This window comes from Megalops cyprinoides, chromosome 10 (assembly GCF_013368585.1).
Source record: "Megalops cyprinoides isolate fMegCyp1 chromosome 10, fMegCyp1.pri, whole genome shotgun sequence".
Classification (NCBI taxonomy): domain Eukaryota; kingdom Metazoa; phylum Chordata; class Actinopteri; order Elopiformes; family Megalopidae; genus Megalops; species Megalops cyprinoides.
Window position 1 is genome coordinate 22,620,910 of NC_050592.1, and position 19,838 is coordinate 22,640,747.

Sequence of the window (19,838 nt, forward strand, 5' to 3'; positions counted from 1 at the left end):
CTGTAAGTTATTCACCTCCTCATCTCACTTGCCTGGCTTCCTGTTATTGCTTGGATCAATCAAAACCTTGGTGCTGGCATACAGGACAGTGAATGGGACAGCCCCCTCGTACCTATGACCCCTCTCCAAACACTATGTTCCCTCAAGATTGCTGCACTCTGTATCTACAGGGCAACTGATTGTCCCAACCTGAGGAGGTTACTGTTCTCAGACACGATCCCTGTCTGTGCTGATCCCTCAGTGGTGGAATGAACTCCCCACAGGGGTTAGGACAGCAGAATTATTGGCCATCTTTCGACGCAGACTGAAGAGGTGATGTATGGGTCCATGAATTTTAGGTTTATTCTGCCCTTAATGACTGCATTTGAGATGGAACAACAGTATCCAGAGATGTTTTTCCACTACTTTTGTAAGGAGATTAAAGCAGCCTTTCCAAACATTCATATTCCTGTGTGATAGTCTCACCTGTGTCGTATCTTACAGTTACACAACATTTGGAAGAAGACACAATTTACTTTCTTGAGACTGAATGAAGAAGAAGAGAAAACAGTGGATAAGAGACACCACATTAACAGAATTCACAGGTACACATGGAACTCAAGATTTATGTCTTTTTGTTGGATTGCCACCCATGGAAACCCCCAAGCAAAAATATACATTAAATGACATTTGCCTCAGATTCAGGAAAATATAAAGTGAGGTTACACATTTACAGCTATCCAATCTCTTCATCATTCAATGTGCACAATGTCTGAGCTTTGATATCCACATTCTGATACATTTATTTTTGATTACAGCACCAAAAATGAAGATGAAGATTTCTAACAGTCAGAAACACAAATGCAACAGATGGATGGTTCAGCCCTGTTTCAATAAATCCCTGATGTCAGCCAACACCTCTGACAGCAGATAGTGTAACAGGCTATTCACACCAGCAAAACGTGAAAACAGGTTACATCAGGTTAAATACATGCACTTAAGACTGAATCAGAAGCACCAAAATGCAAAACTGCAATGTTTTATTCCCTCATATAATTAAAACCTGAATGTGCATAAACTTGTCAGTTGTTTCCTCACATTTCTTAAGAGTTTCTACTGTGGCAAAACTGTGCTTTTAGCATTTGATACATTTGGCCAGTGTGACAGCCCTTAATACTGGTCACATGTGATGTAAGGATTTACTTGGTCTTCAGATATTTAATCAAACCTTTATTCTATTTACAGAATAATCTTATGTTTTATTTTTTGAATTTTATTTCTTTTTAAGTGTTTTCAACTGAATTGCGGAACTGAGCCAAGCTGATCCTTTATCAATCATGAACATGAAAGCAGCAGTTGATGACTCTTGTTTGCGGAATATACTCATTCCAGTCAAAGATTTATCCATTTTGTGATAAACAGTACAATATTTCTCAACATGATATGTCAATATATCTATAAAAATATTAATTACATTATATTTTTCCTTCAGATTTGTAATATCTTTGTAGAAAGCAACATCACGAAAACATTTTTAAAGTAATTTGTCTCAGATTATAACACTGATTGCAATCAAATGGTCATTATATGATTTTTCACTGCACTCTTCTTCATTCCCTTAATTGTGTTAGGGTGCTGAAAATGTTAAGACAAAGTCCACACTATCGAACAAATCAGATTTTTGACCATGGGAAGTGTCTAGTTTTGGAAACTGACTTGGGCTTTGAAAACACATAACTGAGAAAATGAAGAAAATACCACCTTTACTCCCATAACCATCTTCCTTGACAATATTCTGCTTCTGAAAAAAACAAACCATTATAATCCATACAGGACATCCACAGAGGCACTCCTCCAGCAAAGTTTTTGGATGCCCGTTCCTTGAATAAAATCAATCCGCCTGCAGGGGGCCATTCTATCGCACGTTTATGCAGAGCGTCTCACACTCCTCTTGGGTCTCGAACCTATTGCCATTCCCTCCGCAGCCGCCGTACCAGAAGCGGGAGCACTCGCTCTGCTCTGTGTCAAAGTACCATTTGAGGGTGTAGTTCTGACAGTTCCCCTCCTCCTGCCTCAGGTTGCACACAGCTGTGGGGACAGAACACAGGCCCAGCTGACACACTGCACTGTTCATTTCAAACAACGTGGCTAAAGTACCTTGACATCTGCCAAACCCTGCAGTTTGGGCCTAGCGATGGCTCAGATGAAATGACCACAAGCAGTCCAGATCATGTGAAACAAAAAATGGAACAAATGTTTGACAAATGTTTTCACTTTGATGCAGTCGTATCAGAGCACAATCCCTCAATTACAGTATGAAACCTTATATCTTTATGAACACAGGCTAGAAATGACAAAAAAGGCTAAGTGAATATGCAATGAAGACATAATTCATTCATTTTAAAATAGTAATCCTGTGTAAATATCTGTAAATATCATTTAAATACACTTACACCTTAAGTATTAGTTGCCCTATAGGCTGTAATTGTACAAATCTAATAGTACTGTGTCCTCAAACAGACCTTGCTCTCAGCTGAGAACTGTCTCTCTCATTGTGGAACTGTACACATCCTGTCCCCGTTCTGTCACTATACTTACTGTATGCACTTTTGTAAGTCGCTTTGGATAAAAGCGTCTGCTAAATAAATAAATGTAAATGTAAATGTAAGTAAAGTATAAATCATCAGTATTGTGACAAGCACTATATGAGGGTTCAGGGATGACAGGCCATGGAGAACAGTAATACACAAATCATGCTGTTTGGACTAGTGTTCATGACCGAGAAGGTTAGAGCACACACACTCAGAGAATGAAAGAAATACATCTTCTTCAGCTTCCCCTAATGTGCTCACTGAATGAGTACAACACATGAGCATAAGAAAGAAAACAGAAAAATTTTCAAACTTTTTTTTTACGTAGCCACTTTTGACTGAAATCTGTGTTTTTTGTTGCTCTCTATCTCATTCCCTAATGCCTCTCCCATCATGACTTTGGTAAAAACAATTCGTACTAACATTTTTTCTAAATATTGTAAACACATCAATCAAGAATTTCTGTGAAACAGGGACTGCCTGTATTGTGAATATTGATAAAAATCCTAATATGACGTGAATATGAATATATCATGAAGATGAATTTAAATGAATATTCCACACCTTTAGCAATGTCTTCTGTCCCCTGGAGAACTGTAGGCACTGTGAGAGAGATTAAATTAATGACACCACTGAGAAATGATTACAACAGTTGCACAATCCTGATTCAGAATTTTGTACCAGATCAATGCAAATGGAATCAACGGACTCTAGAGCAATATATCTTATGATTCGCTCATATTTTGCTATTTACTTATGCATACACTGTATATTTATGTGGATGTTTTGTGAGAAAGAGATGTTAATGGGGCAACCTGATCTAAAAGACTAAAAAATAAAACCACACATAAAACAAAAACTCATGTTAAACCTGAAAAAATGAAAAAAAAAAAAAACGTCAAGCATATTTTAAAATAATTATTGTGAATTGTTAAATATTTGATTTAATATTTACATTGTTAATTGATTCATCTAATATATTTTAATTTAACATTAGAATGCTTTTATTATTTGTCAGGTATGTCATTTTGATTGTTTATGTCAAACATATGGAAAATCTTAAAAGAGTGAATGAAAATGAACCTTTTCTGGTTCTGTTTGTGTCACTGAGATTCTTTACTTGAGATTTCACATTACCTTCACCTAAATTAACACTGCATGTAATGAAAAGCAAAGTAAATCATGAACAATTGTTGAAAATATTTCTGAAGTTCAGGTTGATGCATCCATCATCAAGATTATTGTGGGGAATAAGGCATATGGTTCTTTGTATCGACAACAGTAATTGTATCAAAACAGGCTACCATGCAGCATGCATCTGCAACAATACCAAGTAAAAGATCATTCGCATTTGTGCTGAGCAGCGTAGCCATCCCTTGACAGTTTCCAGATGTAGTCAAGTAAGGCAACAAAAATTTGCCTGCAATGGAGGCAGAGGATGATCTTATTTTCAACCTTTTCTTAGGAAACAGCATGCAGTAGTTTTTTGGTTTCAGTGAACAAACAATAATCTAACTAAATCTGGAAACAGCTTTGCTGAGTTGGCAACACCGGTGCGGGGGAAGACAGACTTACTGTAATAGCCACACGTCTGGAAGCATTCGTTTTCCGTATTAAACCTGTTGCTGTTACCGTCGCAACCGCCGTACCAGAAGGGCGAGCATGCACCGATCGCATTATTAAAGTACCATCTTTGCACATATTCCCCACAGTAGGTACCGCGGTCCATGTCCAAGTGGCACTGGGCTGAAAGCAAAACAGGCTTGTTTACTCCCAGTCACACCATGAGACAGCCAGCCAGGAGCATGCATGGGGCAAGCTCCAAGCAAGACATGCAGCTGTAAAAGAGAAATCAGCTAACAAAAGAGAAAAATCGGAGACATGCAAGTGCCATGCAAATACGCTTATTTCTGTTGGTAATTGACATGTGAAAGCTCTGAGTGGAAATGGCTTGATGATTTTGTGGAGTGATAACTAAAACTCAGATTGGTTTGTGATTTCAGGAATTGGCAGCCATGACAGAAGCAGCATTTCCGGCAGAGATCAAAAGCTTTGCAAACTGTTGAAACACGAAACCAGCAGTGCTCACAACACCTGAAAATGCCATTAAAATCGATTCATTTGTTAGTGATTGCCTTCCACTTTAAGCGGCTTATGTTTTGAAGCTGTCCTGGAAATGACAAATGCACCATCATTCTGCGATCATGTGCAATAATCTCACTGTCTGCCTTTTTTTTTGGAATATTGGAATATCTGACACTGCAACAGATGTCAAAGCCTTCATGAAGCATAAATTACACTTTCTTGAGCATGGCATTACAACAATGTAACACAGTTATAATCAAACGCTGTGATTTGTTATAGCTGATACAGAGTGATATGCTTCATGTCATCATACGCATTGGTTGCATTTATTTTACACGACATGCACTTATTTCGCTCTATGCCAGGTATGGGCTATCTGAAGGGATCACACAACAGAAATTGTGAAGCGAAACTGCGTTCTATTGGCCATCGTGTGCGCAGTCGCAGGCTGCAGGTGTAGGTAGGCTGCTCAGTGAGGTAATCATTGGGTTCTGTGGAGTGTACCAATGCGTGTGGAGAACCCGTTCTCATCCCCGCGTCCTGTGCTCTGCTGGCCCCCTTCTCCTGTTTCCTCCACAATGGTTGGCGTGATGTCAACAGGTGGCTCCTCTGTCAGATCCTCCTCCTCTTCCACCTGCTCCTCCTCCTCCTCCTCCTCCTCCTCCTCCTCCTCCACCACCACTTCTTCTTCTGGTACAGGAACACTGGGTGCTGGGACTCTGATGGTGAACAGGGGAGAGTTCCTGTGTTCGTCACCCATGATGGGATCAATCACTATTATCTCATCTAGGGCGACTGACAAAGCTTGCACTTTTAATGCATTTGTACACCTGTCTCTTCCCTTGCCACTGCACTGCGCCGCTTCCCCTTACTTCTGATAAAGAAATCACACATATGCAGACCCAAACAGCCCTGGGTGAAGGGACTGTTGGTGCATCTACCACATTACTGCATCTAAACCCAGCTCTATAAATGTGCTTTAGAGCATATGATATATAAACCATTCTGAATAAGGGTATCTGACATACAAAGGGCTATTATTGAAAATGGTGATACAGTAAAGATAAACAATAATGGTTTCAATCTCAAGTGTACTGTAAATGATCAGAATGTTACACAAAGATTACATGGAATTTCTTTTTTTTTTTTTTGGTTTGTTTTTTTTTCCATTGGAAGACTGAGTGTTGCAAAACTGGAAAACTAACATTGTGGAGGACAGACAATCCCTGCGCTGGCATTCTGTGTTTTGAGAACTTACCTGTCAATGCGCTGGCCTTCTAGCGCCTCTCCCTGGCCAGTCAGAAGCGTTACACTTTCACATTGCCTTCGAAGGGTGGGTGAAGGATATGTATTCATTCCTCCTGTTAGTATAACAGTGTAATCAAAGAATTAGGACAGTGTAAATAATGTGTATACAGCATTTATAATACATTTATAAAGCATTTTTCCAGAGCTGTGGGCCAGTTTTGGAAAAAGCACTGCCACTGAGGGTCTGCATGTAAGTGAACTGACAGCTTTAAGAGCATGTCTTTACATAAGGAGACGATGTGGTCGAAGAGAATTTCAGATTTTGGCAGTGCAACTTTTGTTTTTCTTTTCTAAAATAAAACCAGAATGTTCTATTGATACAGTGGATGTACTGTTTCCATGATATTTGGCTTTCTACATCTAAAATAATTATTGGCCCAAAACACCTTTCCCTCTATGTCTAGAGTACTAATCCTGTGTAATGCATCATCTGGCAGCTGTTTTACTTGTGCAAGAGGAGCGGGTGGTAAGTTTTACCAAAAATATTGATAACAGCAGATAAGGCACATTTTCTCTAAAAATCCTTGGCTGCCATTAGGGGACTGAGCAGAAATGTTCCTTCATTTTCCTCACATTCATTTCTGCACAGGGTATTTTTTGTCCTGATGTAATATCATACACTTACATGGTATACAATTCGGTATATACAATATACTATACTATATAATTGGACGGCCAGCATAGTTTAAATAAACCTCACTGTTTTAATGGTAGGCCTATTACCTTTAGGATATATTCTCTCTTTTTTATTGTCACTTTAATTCAATTTTCTTTCTGCAAAGCATCCTATTATAATTATTCAGGTTTATGTTATTAATCTGGCTTTCTTTCACTCTTATAAAACCAAAAATGCTATAAAATTCATATAGTTAAAAAACTCATAGGGTTTTAAAGGATGCTTCATATTCAGAAGTCATTTTAAGCTGTAAAATCCAACAGCCATGGAATTTGACAAAAGAATCCAATAAACAAACCAGGTGTAAAGTCCTGAGGCTTTGCGCATTTATTACAATCATTTTTTGCCCAACCTGCGATATTGAACTTTCCACCATTTTTACAAATTAGCATATACGTGAAAAACTAAAAATGGCATCTTCTCATAAACCATTTGAGTGAACTGTACAAAATGTTAGAAGAATGCTCTTTGTATCTATCAAGATCTAAAATGACCAGTAAAGCTTGATTTTTTTTTTTTTTATTTAACCTTGATACTACAAGATTTACTGAGAACCAATTCTCTTTTACAATGAAGACCTGGGGTAGGCAATGATTTGTGGAGGGAATTATTTAGTCGATAATCATAGAGGAATTTTCTGATGGCCAGATTACAAGAACCTGATTGAGAATTTAGCCAGGACACAGGGGAACAACCCACTCTCTGTGGTTAATACCACGGGAACTTCAGTGACCACCGAGGGCAAGAACCTCAGCTTAATGTCTCATTCGTAAGACTGAACAGTTGATTGGTTGATTGATTGATTGATTGACTGATTAATAGATTGATTTGTTGAACAAAAAAGTGGGAGTGCAACTTACTGTTCAACATGTACAGGAAGCTTCTCAGGAACCGCTGGGCATACTCCTGCTCACCCTGCTTTACATAACCTAAGTGGACAATGTGCTGCTCGAGGGGGAAGCTGGCCAGCTCCTCCACCTGCGCGCTGTTGAATTCGTCGCCCACAGTGAGGGTGAAGAGCACGATTCCCTGACACTTCGCCTGCTGTGCAATGGCCTGCAGCTTGGCTCTGTCCCACTGGCTGGTCTCCCCTCCAATGATAGCCAGGACCATCTTGGCCTTGCGAGGCTTGGCAGTCTTGAGCATGATGTTGCGGATGGTCCACTCCACGGCGTGGCCTAGCGCCGAGGCACCCCCGATTTGTTGCATGTCCTGGAGGATGTGCCTTTTCATCACATTGCGGTTCTGGTAGCGCAGGAGGTCAAACTCCACCTTCACTGGTATCTGGCCGTCCCTGGGCGGGTAGCTGGACACGCTGTGTTGCACCAGTGCCAACCTGGCCTGCCTGTTAGACTGACCAGGCTGACTGCTGATGGCGATCTGGTCCAGGAAAGAGCCGAGGAGCTGCTTCATGCCCTCGTACTGATCTGACTGCACGTTGCGTGAACCATCCACCACCATCGCCAGGTCCACATCCACGTCCTGAGGCACTGGCACTAGGTTGATACCTCGGCAAGCCTCTGCGGGACTGCAGGGGTCTAAGAGAGAGCAAGCCTGGTCAGTGGGGGAGGTACTGCAGCGTAACTCCAGAATACAACAGTGCCACAATGACTGCTTCCATCAAGGTGCTCCCCTATTTCTTTCCACTTATCATACTTATCTTGTTAGTAGTGGTAGCTATATGCAAATGGATCAAATAAACCTTCTTGCCACAGCTAAATAAGTTCCTCATCATACAGTTCCATTCAGTACACATTTGTGGCTTGATTTTTACTTTGTTTTTTACATAACATTACTTCAAAAAAACTGACTTGTCAGCAGGGCAAACTCGGGCAGAACTAGACGCCAAATGTCCTGTTGGAGGTTTACCATAGCAGACGACGCACTGCTGGATCTGCCTCAGCTCAGCTCTGATATCCTGCGTTCTTCCCATGACAGTGAGTGAAAAGGTCCCAGTTTCATCAATCTGCAGCAGCAGAGACACATCACATGTGAGGATTTCTGCTTATGGGCAAACATCTAAACAGTCAGCAGAATGCCTTCACAAACCTGATGTCTTTTTTCATCAGAAAACCGACTACGCTAAACCACACTGTATGCAACTATAAGTGAGCAATCCAGGCTAAGAAACCTACTGAGCTCCACATGAGCTGTGCTCTACATCAGCTCTACATCACACTCACAATGGCAGTGCAAGACAGTGGTTAGGGAGCAAGACTTACACTGCAGCTCAAATCTCAGGTGTGTCACTGTTGTTGAGTTTCTCTTCTCTAAAGGAACATGTTTCAGTATATTTCCAGCTTTACAAATTAATGGTATTTAAATCACCACTGACAAGGATGTCTGTTACACAAATAAATTGTGTAATCTAGTATAATCTAACATACATGCTTTATAAAATAAAAAGTGTAATCTAACGTACATGCTTTTTAATTACCATGCATTCCTTTCATGATGATTCTGGCTTTACAAACCTTAATTATGGCACCTGTCTTTATATTAAATGTGTTCCATCTGTCCCAAACAAATCACGTAAAATCACACAGTCTGCTGTACCTCAAAAGCACGGCGAACGTTGGGAGCATTCCTGAAGGCAATGACAGCTGGAGTGATGTCCATGGCCTTGAACTCCAGCACAGCTGTGGTGATGGGGGTCACCTCCTGCGATGGCCCGTTGGTGATGAAGACCGCCACCTTCCTCATCAGCACGCCTTGGCGCACTCGCTTGAACACGTTTCGGCCTACAAACCGCATGGCCGCCCCGATGTTCCTCCGGTTTGAAGTTCTCTCCAGAGGGATGTTTTTGACCGCCTCAATCAAGTGCTTCTTGCGGTGGTAGTCAGAAAAGCGGATCAGGTACTTGGTGTTGGAGCTGTAGGAGACAACAGCCACCCGGGCCCCTGTGGGACAATTGCTCTCTGCAATGGAAATATCCTCCAGCAGGGTCAGGACAACCGTGCGCATTCTTTCAAAGATCTGCGGGGTCACGTCCTCTGACATGTCCAGGGCAATCACCAGCTCTGTTGGGTAAGCTGGGCATTCGGTCCGACCTACCCTCACATTGCAAGAGAAAGAGAGCCTGTCAAACCCCGTGCTATATGAAGAAATGTACACTCATTAATTGTATCGCTAGCAATATCACTTTGAGACAATTTATAGGTAAGCAATACTTTATTCGTAATACAAATGAAACAGAATTTAAGCAATATCCAAAAACATGATGAGTTGCATATTATGCATATGTTGCTAATAGACTGTGCTGGGTGTTAGAAAAAGTAACTCAAGAGATGTTTTATACTATGTAACGATATCTAACAATTTCGATAAAAAAAACAGACTTTACACCCATTTTTGGTGTTGGTCAGAGGCATATATTATGTTAAGAAGGGACTCACCAAGGGAGCAAGCTGTTTGGGCGGAAAAACATCATCATTAATTAGAAAATTGTCTGCGAATATTTAGCCACATGGCTGTATTACTCCTTTAGTACTGGTGATGAAGCTGTGTAAGACTTGTGACATTAATTTAAAATACAAATTAAACATTGAAATACAAATCAAATCAGGTAGCAGAAGTTAAAACACAGAGTGTACACATATATTTATATCAAAGAAACTTCAAAAAACATCTTTTTTTTCATTTAGAATATGACTTCGGGTCTGGCATGGTAACAATAATGAATAATCCAATGTTTACATCAGATGGTGAGTTAATACTAGTACTGCACTAAACTGTTTGTAACTGTTTATAAAACTATGAAACAACCATAAAACCATAAAACACTTACCACAGTTGTCTCTGACATAATTGACTAGTTGACAGGCCTGGAAATATAAAATAACACGCAGTTGGAAACCGATTATACAGTGCGGTTTTGTGATATAATTTATTATCTATGAATTAAATGTACATACAGACATTGATCTGAGTCCAGCTGGTCCCCTGGGCCCCTAATCAAAAAAGGACAAATTACAGACATTAAACCAACAGCATTGTGGTGGCAGTAAATTTACAAAACAAAGATCCAACAAAAATCCATTGGTGTTTATCCCAGATTAATGTTACCAGGTGTCCTGGAGGTCCTGGGGATCCGGGGTCACCTGGTGCACCTGCCCTACCAGAGTTCCCCTGTAACAAACCGTTAATTTAAAAAATGATTGATCTTTAATCAATAAAGCACATTTAAACGGCATTTAGCACATCAGCTTTGCATAAATGACTTTTCATAAAAGATGCAGTGAGTTTGAATGCAGTTGAACTTGATTAGTATTGCCAAAATGTAATAAATCTTTTTTCCACTGAAATTCAACTTCTGATTCATAAAAAAAGGATTAGATACTTTTCAAGGCAGCCACATCCAGGAAAACACCATATGAGCACTAATTAATATCTAACTCGCAGTACGCTACTCTAACCTTGCAAGGCAATGCCTACAGGATATGTGGGGGCAGGGATGTTATGTTACTTCATTAATATATCTATGATGTTATGTTACTTCATTTATATATCTATGATTAACTACATTAACTAACTACATCAACAGAATCAATAACAGTTATACGTGGAATACAATACTATATAGAATATAACTATACATGGATATACACGGATATACACAGATTTTTTTTTTCTGCAAAGCTAAAGCAGGAATTCATTCAATCATTTAACCACTAAAGCAGTGAATTTCTTGATGTCATTGTGAGAATACGTAGGGTGCCATGCTCAGCTCCTGCAACAATGTAAGGACTTGTGTTTCATTAGCAGAGGTAAGAGGGAGGTGGTGAAATACACCGATGTAAAACTGGGGCTGCAGCACAATGAAGCAGCACAGGATAAGTGAACGGCTTCTCACCCCTCTACCACGGTTTCCTTTTTGTCCTGGACTTCCTTTTTCTCCTGCAAATCCATCCTCCCCCTGCATGCCAAACATGTATTCGTTACCCTCAAATAATTACAATTGTGTTGACCAGAGTTATGCTTTCTAAGACAGACTAGAGAGGAATAAAAAAATCTGCCTACATGCTACCAGATTGTTGTTTTGATTACTTAGTCATTCAATTACTTCAGTTTTTTATCTCTGGTTATCCTTGTTCTGAAATAAAAAAAAAAAAAAGAAAATACTAGCAAAAACACTGTATCAATAACATGGTTTTATACTTAAAAACAACCCACCTGTAGTCCAGGGTAACCTGGGAAACCTGGCTCTCCCTTAGAAACAAAATTACATCATTACATCATTCATGAACTGTTGAAACAAATGATTACAAAACTGCAGCCCACGCAATGCAGTTTCACATGCTGGTGGTATGAAATTTCATGAAAATGAGCCTAGGAAAACAATCCTAAGAAACCCAAAGGCAAACTAATATGAAGAAAATTCATTTCCAACTGTACATTTCCTATTCAAAATAGTTAATACAAAAAACAACTTTCTGAAAATGTTGCAAGCATGTACCACCTCTCAAACCCATAGATCAGATTTGACTACCAAAGGGTGACACTGTACCTTCAAACCTTTTGGTCCAGGCATTCCATAACCATCTCTACCATCAAGGCCCTGTTTGTAGAAAAACATGATTTATGCTTCAGTATTACATCACAGTGAATGTATACCACCTGGTCACTGAACCGCAGTTACACTCTGAACAGTATGTCAATTATCCTTAGAGAAGGGCCATAATAAACAAGTGTCAAGAATAAGGGGTGAAACTTTTATTGTCAATACACTGCAAGAGCTAACCCTACACCTGTCTGAAGCTAATTCCATTTAAGCCTAACAGTAAACCCCACCACTATGGGACTTCAGGGAGCACTTGATCACGGATGAGTCAGGGCATGCGGGATTGGGTGGGTTTCCTGATCACTGGTTATCTCGGCTTATGTAAACATGGATGCAGTCTAACCGGCATTCCCCTGGAACCCAGCGGTCCAACCGCTCCTTTCTCTCCACTGTCTCCTGGCTGACCCTGCAGGGGAAGACACACAGAGAGGAGAAACCAAACACAGACATCAGCCCAGCTCCATCTCCAGAGGAACGGAGATGTCCCAAATTCTGCAGCTTACAGCATCCAAAGCAGCCGCGCTTATACATGTAACAGCGTGGGAGAGTTTCCAAGGCCACAAATAGCATTTTTCTGTTGCATAATCTAGCAATGCTGAACCTTACTCTGCACATTTCACTTGCTGAATACCTCTAACATGTGCTTGAAAGAAATCTGAAGTTGTCATGTTGCCAGCTTTAATACTAAAAAACTACAAGAAAAATAAAATGTAAGAATAAAACATAGTGAAGGTGTGTATTAACATTTTCAGCACAATGAAATTAAATTAGATTAAATGCCATGGGTGACTTGAATTGTTTGTATTGTATGCAAAATTGTTCTACATTTTGTACCTTCTGGCCTTTGGACCCTCGACTCCCAGGGGAACCTTTGCCACCTGCATCACCCGGTCGCCCCTGAACAAAATGAAGTGGTACATTGTGAATTCACATGATTTTTAAATGAATCTCATTCGAAGGTATGTGCATGAAAACACTTAGCTGTGAATAACTTTCAGTCCACAGCTCTGAATGTGGTCTCTGCACACCACATCATGTGCTATAAATGAATTCATGAATGTTTATTATTTTCTCACAGCAGCCAAGACAGCTTGATACATTTATTGTCTGCCTTTGGCCGGGCAGCTGCAGCTGTAAAAATAATTGTAGTTCAGTGAACCGCTTTTATCTTCACTGCATTGCCATTAGAGGAAAGTTGCAATAAGTCTTGGAGTGGGAAGCTATCACTAATACAAGACTTAAGCAAATACAGCAAATTGAAACCATACTCTAATTAAGAGACCATTGCTGATGAGTTGGCAAATTACCACTCTAAGTACATTTTGATGAGAGGCATCAAAAAGACATCAAAATTTTGGACACACCTTATTAATATAATGGGAAAACATGCATTCAAAGACATTTTGATCTAAAGGCTTAAATTCTTGAAATTTGTTTCTTCGACAAAAATAAATAGTGAAGTTGAATTTCTTTCCCAAAAAAATTTTAAAAATAGATACTTTACTCTAAAATATGAGATTGTTTTGATTTGTTTAACACTTTTGTGTGTTATTTCACAGTTTTGATGACATATTCTATCATTCTGAAATTTGGGAAATAAAGAAAATCCCTTCTATCAGAAGGTGTGTCCAAACTTTTGACTGGTACTGTATATATAGCAAACCTATAAAACTGACACAACTAACACAAGGGGTCGTTTGATCAAAATATGTTTATTTCACATTCATTTCAAGTTGTATAGCTATGTAATTTCAATAGGTTCAGTGTGTTAAAATATGTTTCAGTACATCTGCAAGTGCTTACATGCTATAACATTCAATGTGTCACGTCATGGAGGTAGGAATCCAGCTACAGAGACCTCAGAATAAAGATTTGTGCTGATTGAATAAGAAATGTGGCAGCTCACCTGTGGTCCAGGAAGACCAAGAGAGCCAATTGGTCCAGGAAGACCCCTGGGTCCTCTTTCTCCCTGCCAAAAGCAACAGAGAAAATATATTGCAGTAAAGGATTACCTTCTCAGGACTGGCTTCTTAAATGTTTTTGCCTTAGGTTCTGCACATAAAGATTACTGTAAACCGTAAGTACAGATGCCATCTGTAGTTTCTGAAAGCCAGCCATCACTGGATTTAGATGCCACTTTATTGGACACTAATAACCCTGGATTTTTAAATAATTCACAGAGATTACAGGGATGACAAACTAACTACTCTGAATAAACTTATGACCCACTAAATTTCGTAATCTTCTTTTATCTGTTGCAAGCATAAATACAGACATCTTACAAATCCACTCTACTTAGAATAATCTGTCTCGTGAAGTACATCCACTCATAGGAGATAAAGGATAGGACAGAAGGAAGAAATATTACTTCATGACGCATTAAAGTGAATTAGTAAATTACAAATACTTTTGTGAAGCTTCCCCCGCTTTTCAAAACAAGACACTTCGCTGGCAGTAAGTGCTGGCACAAGAATGGGAACTTGTCATGCATTTCATTCATCACAGTCTTGTTACCCCCTGCAGTAATAAATTTCTAATAATGTGCACAGGGAAAGAGAGAGACAGAGAGAGAGGGACAGACAGGGAGAGAGAGAGACTGAGACAGACTGAGTTTCTTGGCTTTATATACAGTATAGTACAGCCTCATGTCACCTGGGGAAATAATGTCAACTACACATTGAAAAATATACTGGCAAAGATCTGTTTCTAAAGGCCAAGTGAATGGAGGTACTGGGTTTGTTTATTAGCACTTGGCCGATAATAAAAGATCTCTGCTTGTTTCATTAGACTTGTATTTCCTTGTGTTTCTTTGGAAACACCTTGGCATGGAGCCCACTGGAAGGGGCTATTTTTTAGGCCTTCCAACCCAAAATTATGTATACCAAAAGGCAGATATGGAGCAAGGGCTGCCAGTACAACAGCTGTGAGGAGAATCTCTACTGAGCTTTGCACATGTTGCACACTGACAGATGCACAGTCTACTGAGATGAAGGTGTGGGTGACTTGGAAAGGAAAGGTGCTGTCTCTCACCTGTGGCCCAGCGGGCCCAGGGTTCCCCAACAGCCCCGACGCTCCTGGCTCCCCCTTCTCTCCCTGCAAGCACAGTCAGGACACACAAATGCACACATGCACATTTTACTATATTTACTACATTTATTTGCTGCATTTAACTATAAACACAAACATAAGCATCAAGGTAATGAATTTATAGTTGCAATGTATCGTATTATAATTGGAAATAAATTGCTGTCCTGAGTGGTTTAGTCCACAAAGTGTTCAGCGTAGGCCAAGGCCTGTGAGCTGGGTTTGGCTTTTTTCCACTAGGGATAAGGGGTGGGTCGATCGATCAGGGTTTCTCTCCCTGTATCTCCCTGTTCTCCGGCACACTGTGATTCACCAAGTGTTGGTGAGTTGCACAGATGAAATCAGAATAATAGCATCTGATGAGTGCTCACTTCACTGTGGTGCACTGTTTGACTTGTAGTGCAAAAAATACCTGTTGGGTGCATGCAAGTGTACTGGAGGATGGCATTTGTCTTGCTTCAGTGAACACAGAGGTTGTTGCTATGAAATGATCCTAATCTACAAAACAGGGTTGCATAAAGCAGAAAAGGTTTAAATAATTTTAAAAATATAATTGTACTTCACCTTGACACCAGGTGGACCTCTTCTGCCTTGAGGACCCTTCAGAAAACAGAATACAACATCATAAGCAAACTCTATGTAATAAATGTGAGCAAACAGGAACAAATGATTGCAGAGGAATGACCTGAAGAACTTTTTTGATGACATTTGGGGTCCTAAGACAAATGTGTACTTACTCTGTTTCCCCCAACACCGCTCTCTCCAGGAGCTCCTTCTGGTCCCGCATTTCCCTGTAGACAGAGAAGAAGAGAGATAATGTTAGGATGTCTCTTGAGATACCACAAGCACGCAAGAGGAAAAACATTTCTATTTTGTGTTTTCCAGTCTTTTTTCATGAAAAGAGTTAGTAAAGAAGTGGCTTATATCGCAGCAGCCTTCTCAAGGGTATGTCTTTGCTGACATCTCAGACTAGATGCAGTTGTTTAGGTTCTGCTGTGATTTAGTGGTTGTACAAAAAGATCAATGCATCGCAATTGGAGTTTGCCCTCGATGGACAACTACATGGCATACCTGTATCCCTGGGTTTCCACTCTCCCCCCGTGGACCACGGACTGTGTTATCCACTCCAGGCTCCCCCTGAAGGGCAAACACAGAGAGGATGAGTCTGAAGTAAATATGTGATTTACAAAATGTGGTTATTTCATACAAAGCCACAGTATTAGGAAGAAAGGACAGGCAGCTGAGGACAATGTCTGATTCAGTCTAAGGTAGAAGAAGCATTGTTCCTTCTGCTTTTCAGATATCAGACACTGCCCTTCCTACAAGTCCACTGAAAGACCCATCCTTCTTCAAAATGGCACCTGATGTGTTTATTCCGGCTGTGTTTGCCTATCTCTCATAGAACTTGTCTTCATTCCTGTATCGTTGCATCTGTGTATTTGCAGAAATCTTATCCTTAACCGGGAAGTTTTGTTTGTGATAAGATACTAAAGAACTTGTACTGCTTATTCAGAGGATGTGTGTGATAAACAGTGAATTATGAAGGGATGGGGCGGAGGGGGGGGAGTGGGGGTTCCAGCGGGATGGTACTTACGGGGTCGCCCCTCAGACCAGGCTGACCTCTGACCCCAGGCTCCCCTCTGATGCCACTGTGGCCCTGAAATCAACATCCAGCAAGTCATTGACGGGTCTTGTTACACATGGCCCCATAAGGCTGAAAACACAGCTTGCCTGATTTACACAACATACTTGATGTCACAGACTCATCCAGTGTGCACACACTTCTTTCCACTAGCCAGTCTCACACATGAGCAGTGATTTGATAGGCACTGACAACACACACAGACAAGACAGCAGATCCACAGACACAATGGCAAAAATATAACACAGACACTGTGCTTCAACTCTTACTATGACTTTGGAAATTGTCAAGCACATGGAGTAAGGTATAGAACCCCTGGCAGCAAGGTTGTTGGAAAACAGGTAGAGTAATTTATAGAGGTGTTATACAGAGACATTACAAAATGTAGAGTGTGCAGCAGTAGTGTTACACAGCAACATTACAGAATGTAGAGTTTGTTATATTATTGTTAGACAGAGACATTACAGAATGTAGAGTATGCTGTAGTGATGTTACACAGACATTATAGAATGTAGAGTATGCTATATTAGTGTTAGACAAAGACATTACAGAACATTTAGTATGCAGCAGTAGTGTTATATAGAGACATTACAGAATGTAGAGTATACAGCAGACAGTGGAATAGTGTGAAGTTGCTGAAACAACCATATATTAGCAGAAAGTATAATGTATAGCAGCAGATTTGACACAGACAGTATGGAGAGAGTATGGTAATTGTCTTTTACTGGGCTGCCTGGATTTCCTCTATCTCCCGGAGGGCCTGCCAATCCAGTCACACCCTGTCAATGCAGCAAAGAGATCAATCAATCAATCAATCAATCAATCATTTAGGTACACAGTAAAGCAAATAATAAATCAATCACTCAGTCATTGAGTCATTACCCTTACACCAAATGCTATTAGCCATTACATCCCATACAATGAAGTCTCACTGGGGATTTACAGAATTACAGAACAAAGGCAGAGTACAATAGTCAGGCACATACAGCACCTCCTCCTCACAACAGATGACCCCAGTGATTAACATTTCTGCTATGAGGTCCACTCTCCGCATCCTAGACAGTATCACCATAAATCCTGAGTCAGGCCTGAGATAAGACCTGGCAGCGACTGGACAGATTTAACTCCTTAATGATGAGCTACATTCTGTTGAATACTGGGAAAGGCATACAGCTGTCACACAATGCATGTGTACAAACTAAAAAGTGGGCATCTCAGCAACACCCAGGCACGTGAAACATAACTCTACTGTCACATTCTTGGAACTGAAGAGGGAATTTCAGAACATTATGGACTGGTGTAAATTCAGGCCCAAGGCTGCCAGGCCCAAGGCTGCCAGTACTGTATATGATATGTTAAAATCCACATCTTGTTGAAGTAATAAGCAATGCAGACAAAACAGGCATCAATATGTAATGATACAGACAATACAGAAATTACCTGTTCTCCATGCACACCATCTAGCCCGTGCTCTCCATCTTCTCCCTGCCACAGAGACAGAACTTCTCTCCATCACAGACTCCATTACTGCTTCAGCTTCACATTTATACAGGTCCCTCATATTCATCTATTATTCAGCATCATCTACATATTTACACTGCCAAGGTGAACCTTCAGAAAGCATCACTGCCTTTTCTATTTGTCTCTCCATATTTGAGTTTCCTTCATGTAGCAGCTTGGAAAACCTGCATCTGATGTCATTTTTTTACACACCTGTGTGGTGTGTGAAGTCTGTACAAGTGAAATCATGAAATGGGAAAATTACATTTAAGATCAATATCAATATAACCAGTAGCCTTAAAAAAACATTAATTCCTTTCATGTATATATCATTCATTCAGAGTGAGATTTTAGCCCAGGTATTAGACAACAGCAAGTTCAAAACTTGACATCCAGGAGCACTGAGTCTGACCCAAGCCAAACCCGAATGTTTCAGTGCCATTATAGGGCAAAATGGCCTGAACCCAGCATGTTTTGTCAGGTCCTGTCCAGCCTTGGTAGGGTTGCAGGGCTTTAGTTTCACATGCTGAGCAAATGGTAATACTAACTTGAAGGCATCCAAGCACACTTACATTATTGCCCCGATAGCCTCTCGATCCCTGTATAAAATCACAAAAAAATGTTATTTTAAAAAAGATGTATATCGTGTGTATATCTATATACACAAAACATTTAATTTGCTCTATTTCAGATTATATCATGTGTACAATAAATGAATCTGAAAAATATTCAAATTTCAATATCTGATCGATCATGTCATCACTTCATTTTATTAAGATCACTGTGACATTTTAGGTGCCAGATTATGCTGTTAGAAAATGTAGTTAATATAACTCCTACCAAAAACCATTAATAAATAGATAGCAAGTATGTCCTGGGTACAGGATTTCCAGTTTGGTAGTTAGTATACCACTTTTAGGGTTAGCACATAATAATAGATAGATAATTATTACCTATTTTATTACTGTTGATTGTTTTGTCTACTGACAAACATGATTTAACGATATACTTGATACTTTATTAAATGGGTCCTAATGTCTTTATCAACAGTTTTCTGACAACATAAATACAACCTTAAAATAAAATGCTGTCCTTCTGATTGACTACAACAGCTTGTTGGTTGATGGAATGGGGTTATATCTGTTGTGTATCCCTATGCTTTGTGAGATAGTCTTACCTTGATTCCTCTATTGCCAGGACAGCCCTGTAACCCTTGTGTCCCGTTGAGTCCTGGTGGACCTCTCTCCCCCTTAAAACACCATGCAAAAAAAATTAGGTGTCTGGACTGTCCCATAGTCCTTGTCTCCTACTGCAGATGCCTGAATTCCATTCTCAGACAAACCGCTGTACCAAAACGGCCCACTCCAAGAGGAAATCAAACACTTCAAAAGAATTCTTACTCGGCCTGCTGCT

At 40.1% G+C, this 19,838-nt stretch overlaps 1 protein-coding gene across 3 annotated transcripts in view; it reads right to left on the reverse strand.

Moving 5' to 3' along the window:
* Positions 1–328: 328 nt before the first annotated feature.
* col6a4a (collagen, type VI, alpha 4a) overlaps positions 329–19,838 on the reverse strand; it is a 40,480-nt gene continuing 20,970 nt past the window's right edge. For 2 of the 3 annotated variants that reach the window (XM_036538436.1, XM_036538437.1), the window contains exons 17-43: positions 19,603–19,674; positions 18,998–19,024; positions 18,366–18,410; positions 17,651–17,704; positions 16,878–16,940; positions 16,355–16,420; positions 16,021–16,074; positions 15,848–15,883; positions 15,230–15,292; positions 14,106–14,168; positions 13,034–13,096; positions 12,543–12,605; positions 12,146–12,196; positions 11,812–11,847; positions 11,492–11,554; positions 10,705–10,767; positions 10,554–10,589; positions 10,427–10,463; positions 10,035–10,046; positions 9,196–9,689; positions 8,509–8,605; positions 7,500–8,177; positions 5,914–6,016; positions 5,160–5,374; positions 4,146–4,316; positions 3,135–3,173; positions 329–2,067 (exon numbers count right to left, since the gene is read on the reverse strand). In XM_036538436.1, coding sequence (XP_036394329.1) covers positions 1,895–2,067; positions 3,135–3,173; positions 4,146–4,316; positions 5,160–5,374; positions 5,914–6,016; positions 7,500–8,177; positions 8,509–8,605; positions 9,196–9,689; positions 10,035–10,046; positions 10,427–10,463; positions 10,554–10,589; positions 10,705–10,767; positions 11,492–11,554; positions 11,812–11,847; positions 12,146–12,196; positions 12,543–12,605; positions 13,034–13,096; positions 14,106–14,168; positions 15,230–15,292; positions 15,848–15,883; positions 16,021–16,074; positions 16,355–16,420; positions 16,878–16,940; positions 17,651–17,704; positions 18,366–18,410; positions 18,998–19,024; positions 19,603–19,674 — 2,937 coding nt within the window. In that variant the 3' untranslated portion in view covers positions 329–1,894. The remainder of the gene's footprint in view (positions 2,068–3,134; positions 3,174–4,145; positions 4,317–5,159; positions 5,375–5,913; positions 6,017–7,499; positions 8,178–8,508; positions 8,606–9,195; positions 9,690–10,034; positions 10,047–10,426; positions 10,464–10,553; positions 10,590–10,704; positions 10,768–11,491; positions 11,555–11,811; positions 11,848–12,145; positions 12,197–12,542; positions 12,606–13,033; positions 13,097–14,105; positions 14,169–15,229; positions 15,293–15,847; positions 15,884–16,020; positions 16,075–16,354; positions 16,421–16,877; positions 16,941–17,650; positions 17,705–18,365; positions 18,411–18,997; positions 19,025–19,602; positions 19,675–19,838) is intronic. The other variant, XM_036538438.1, reaches the window with a different exon arrangement.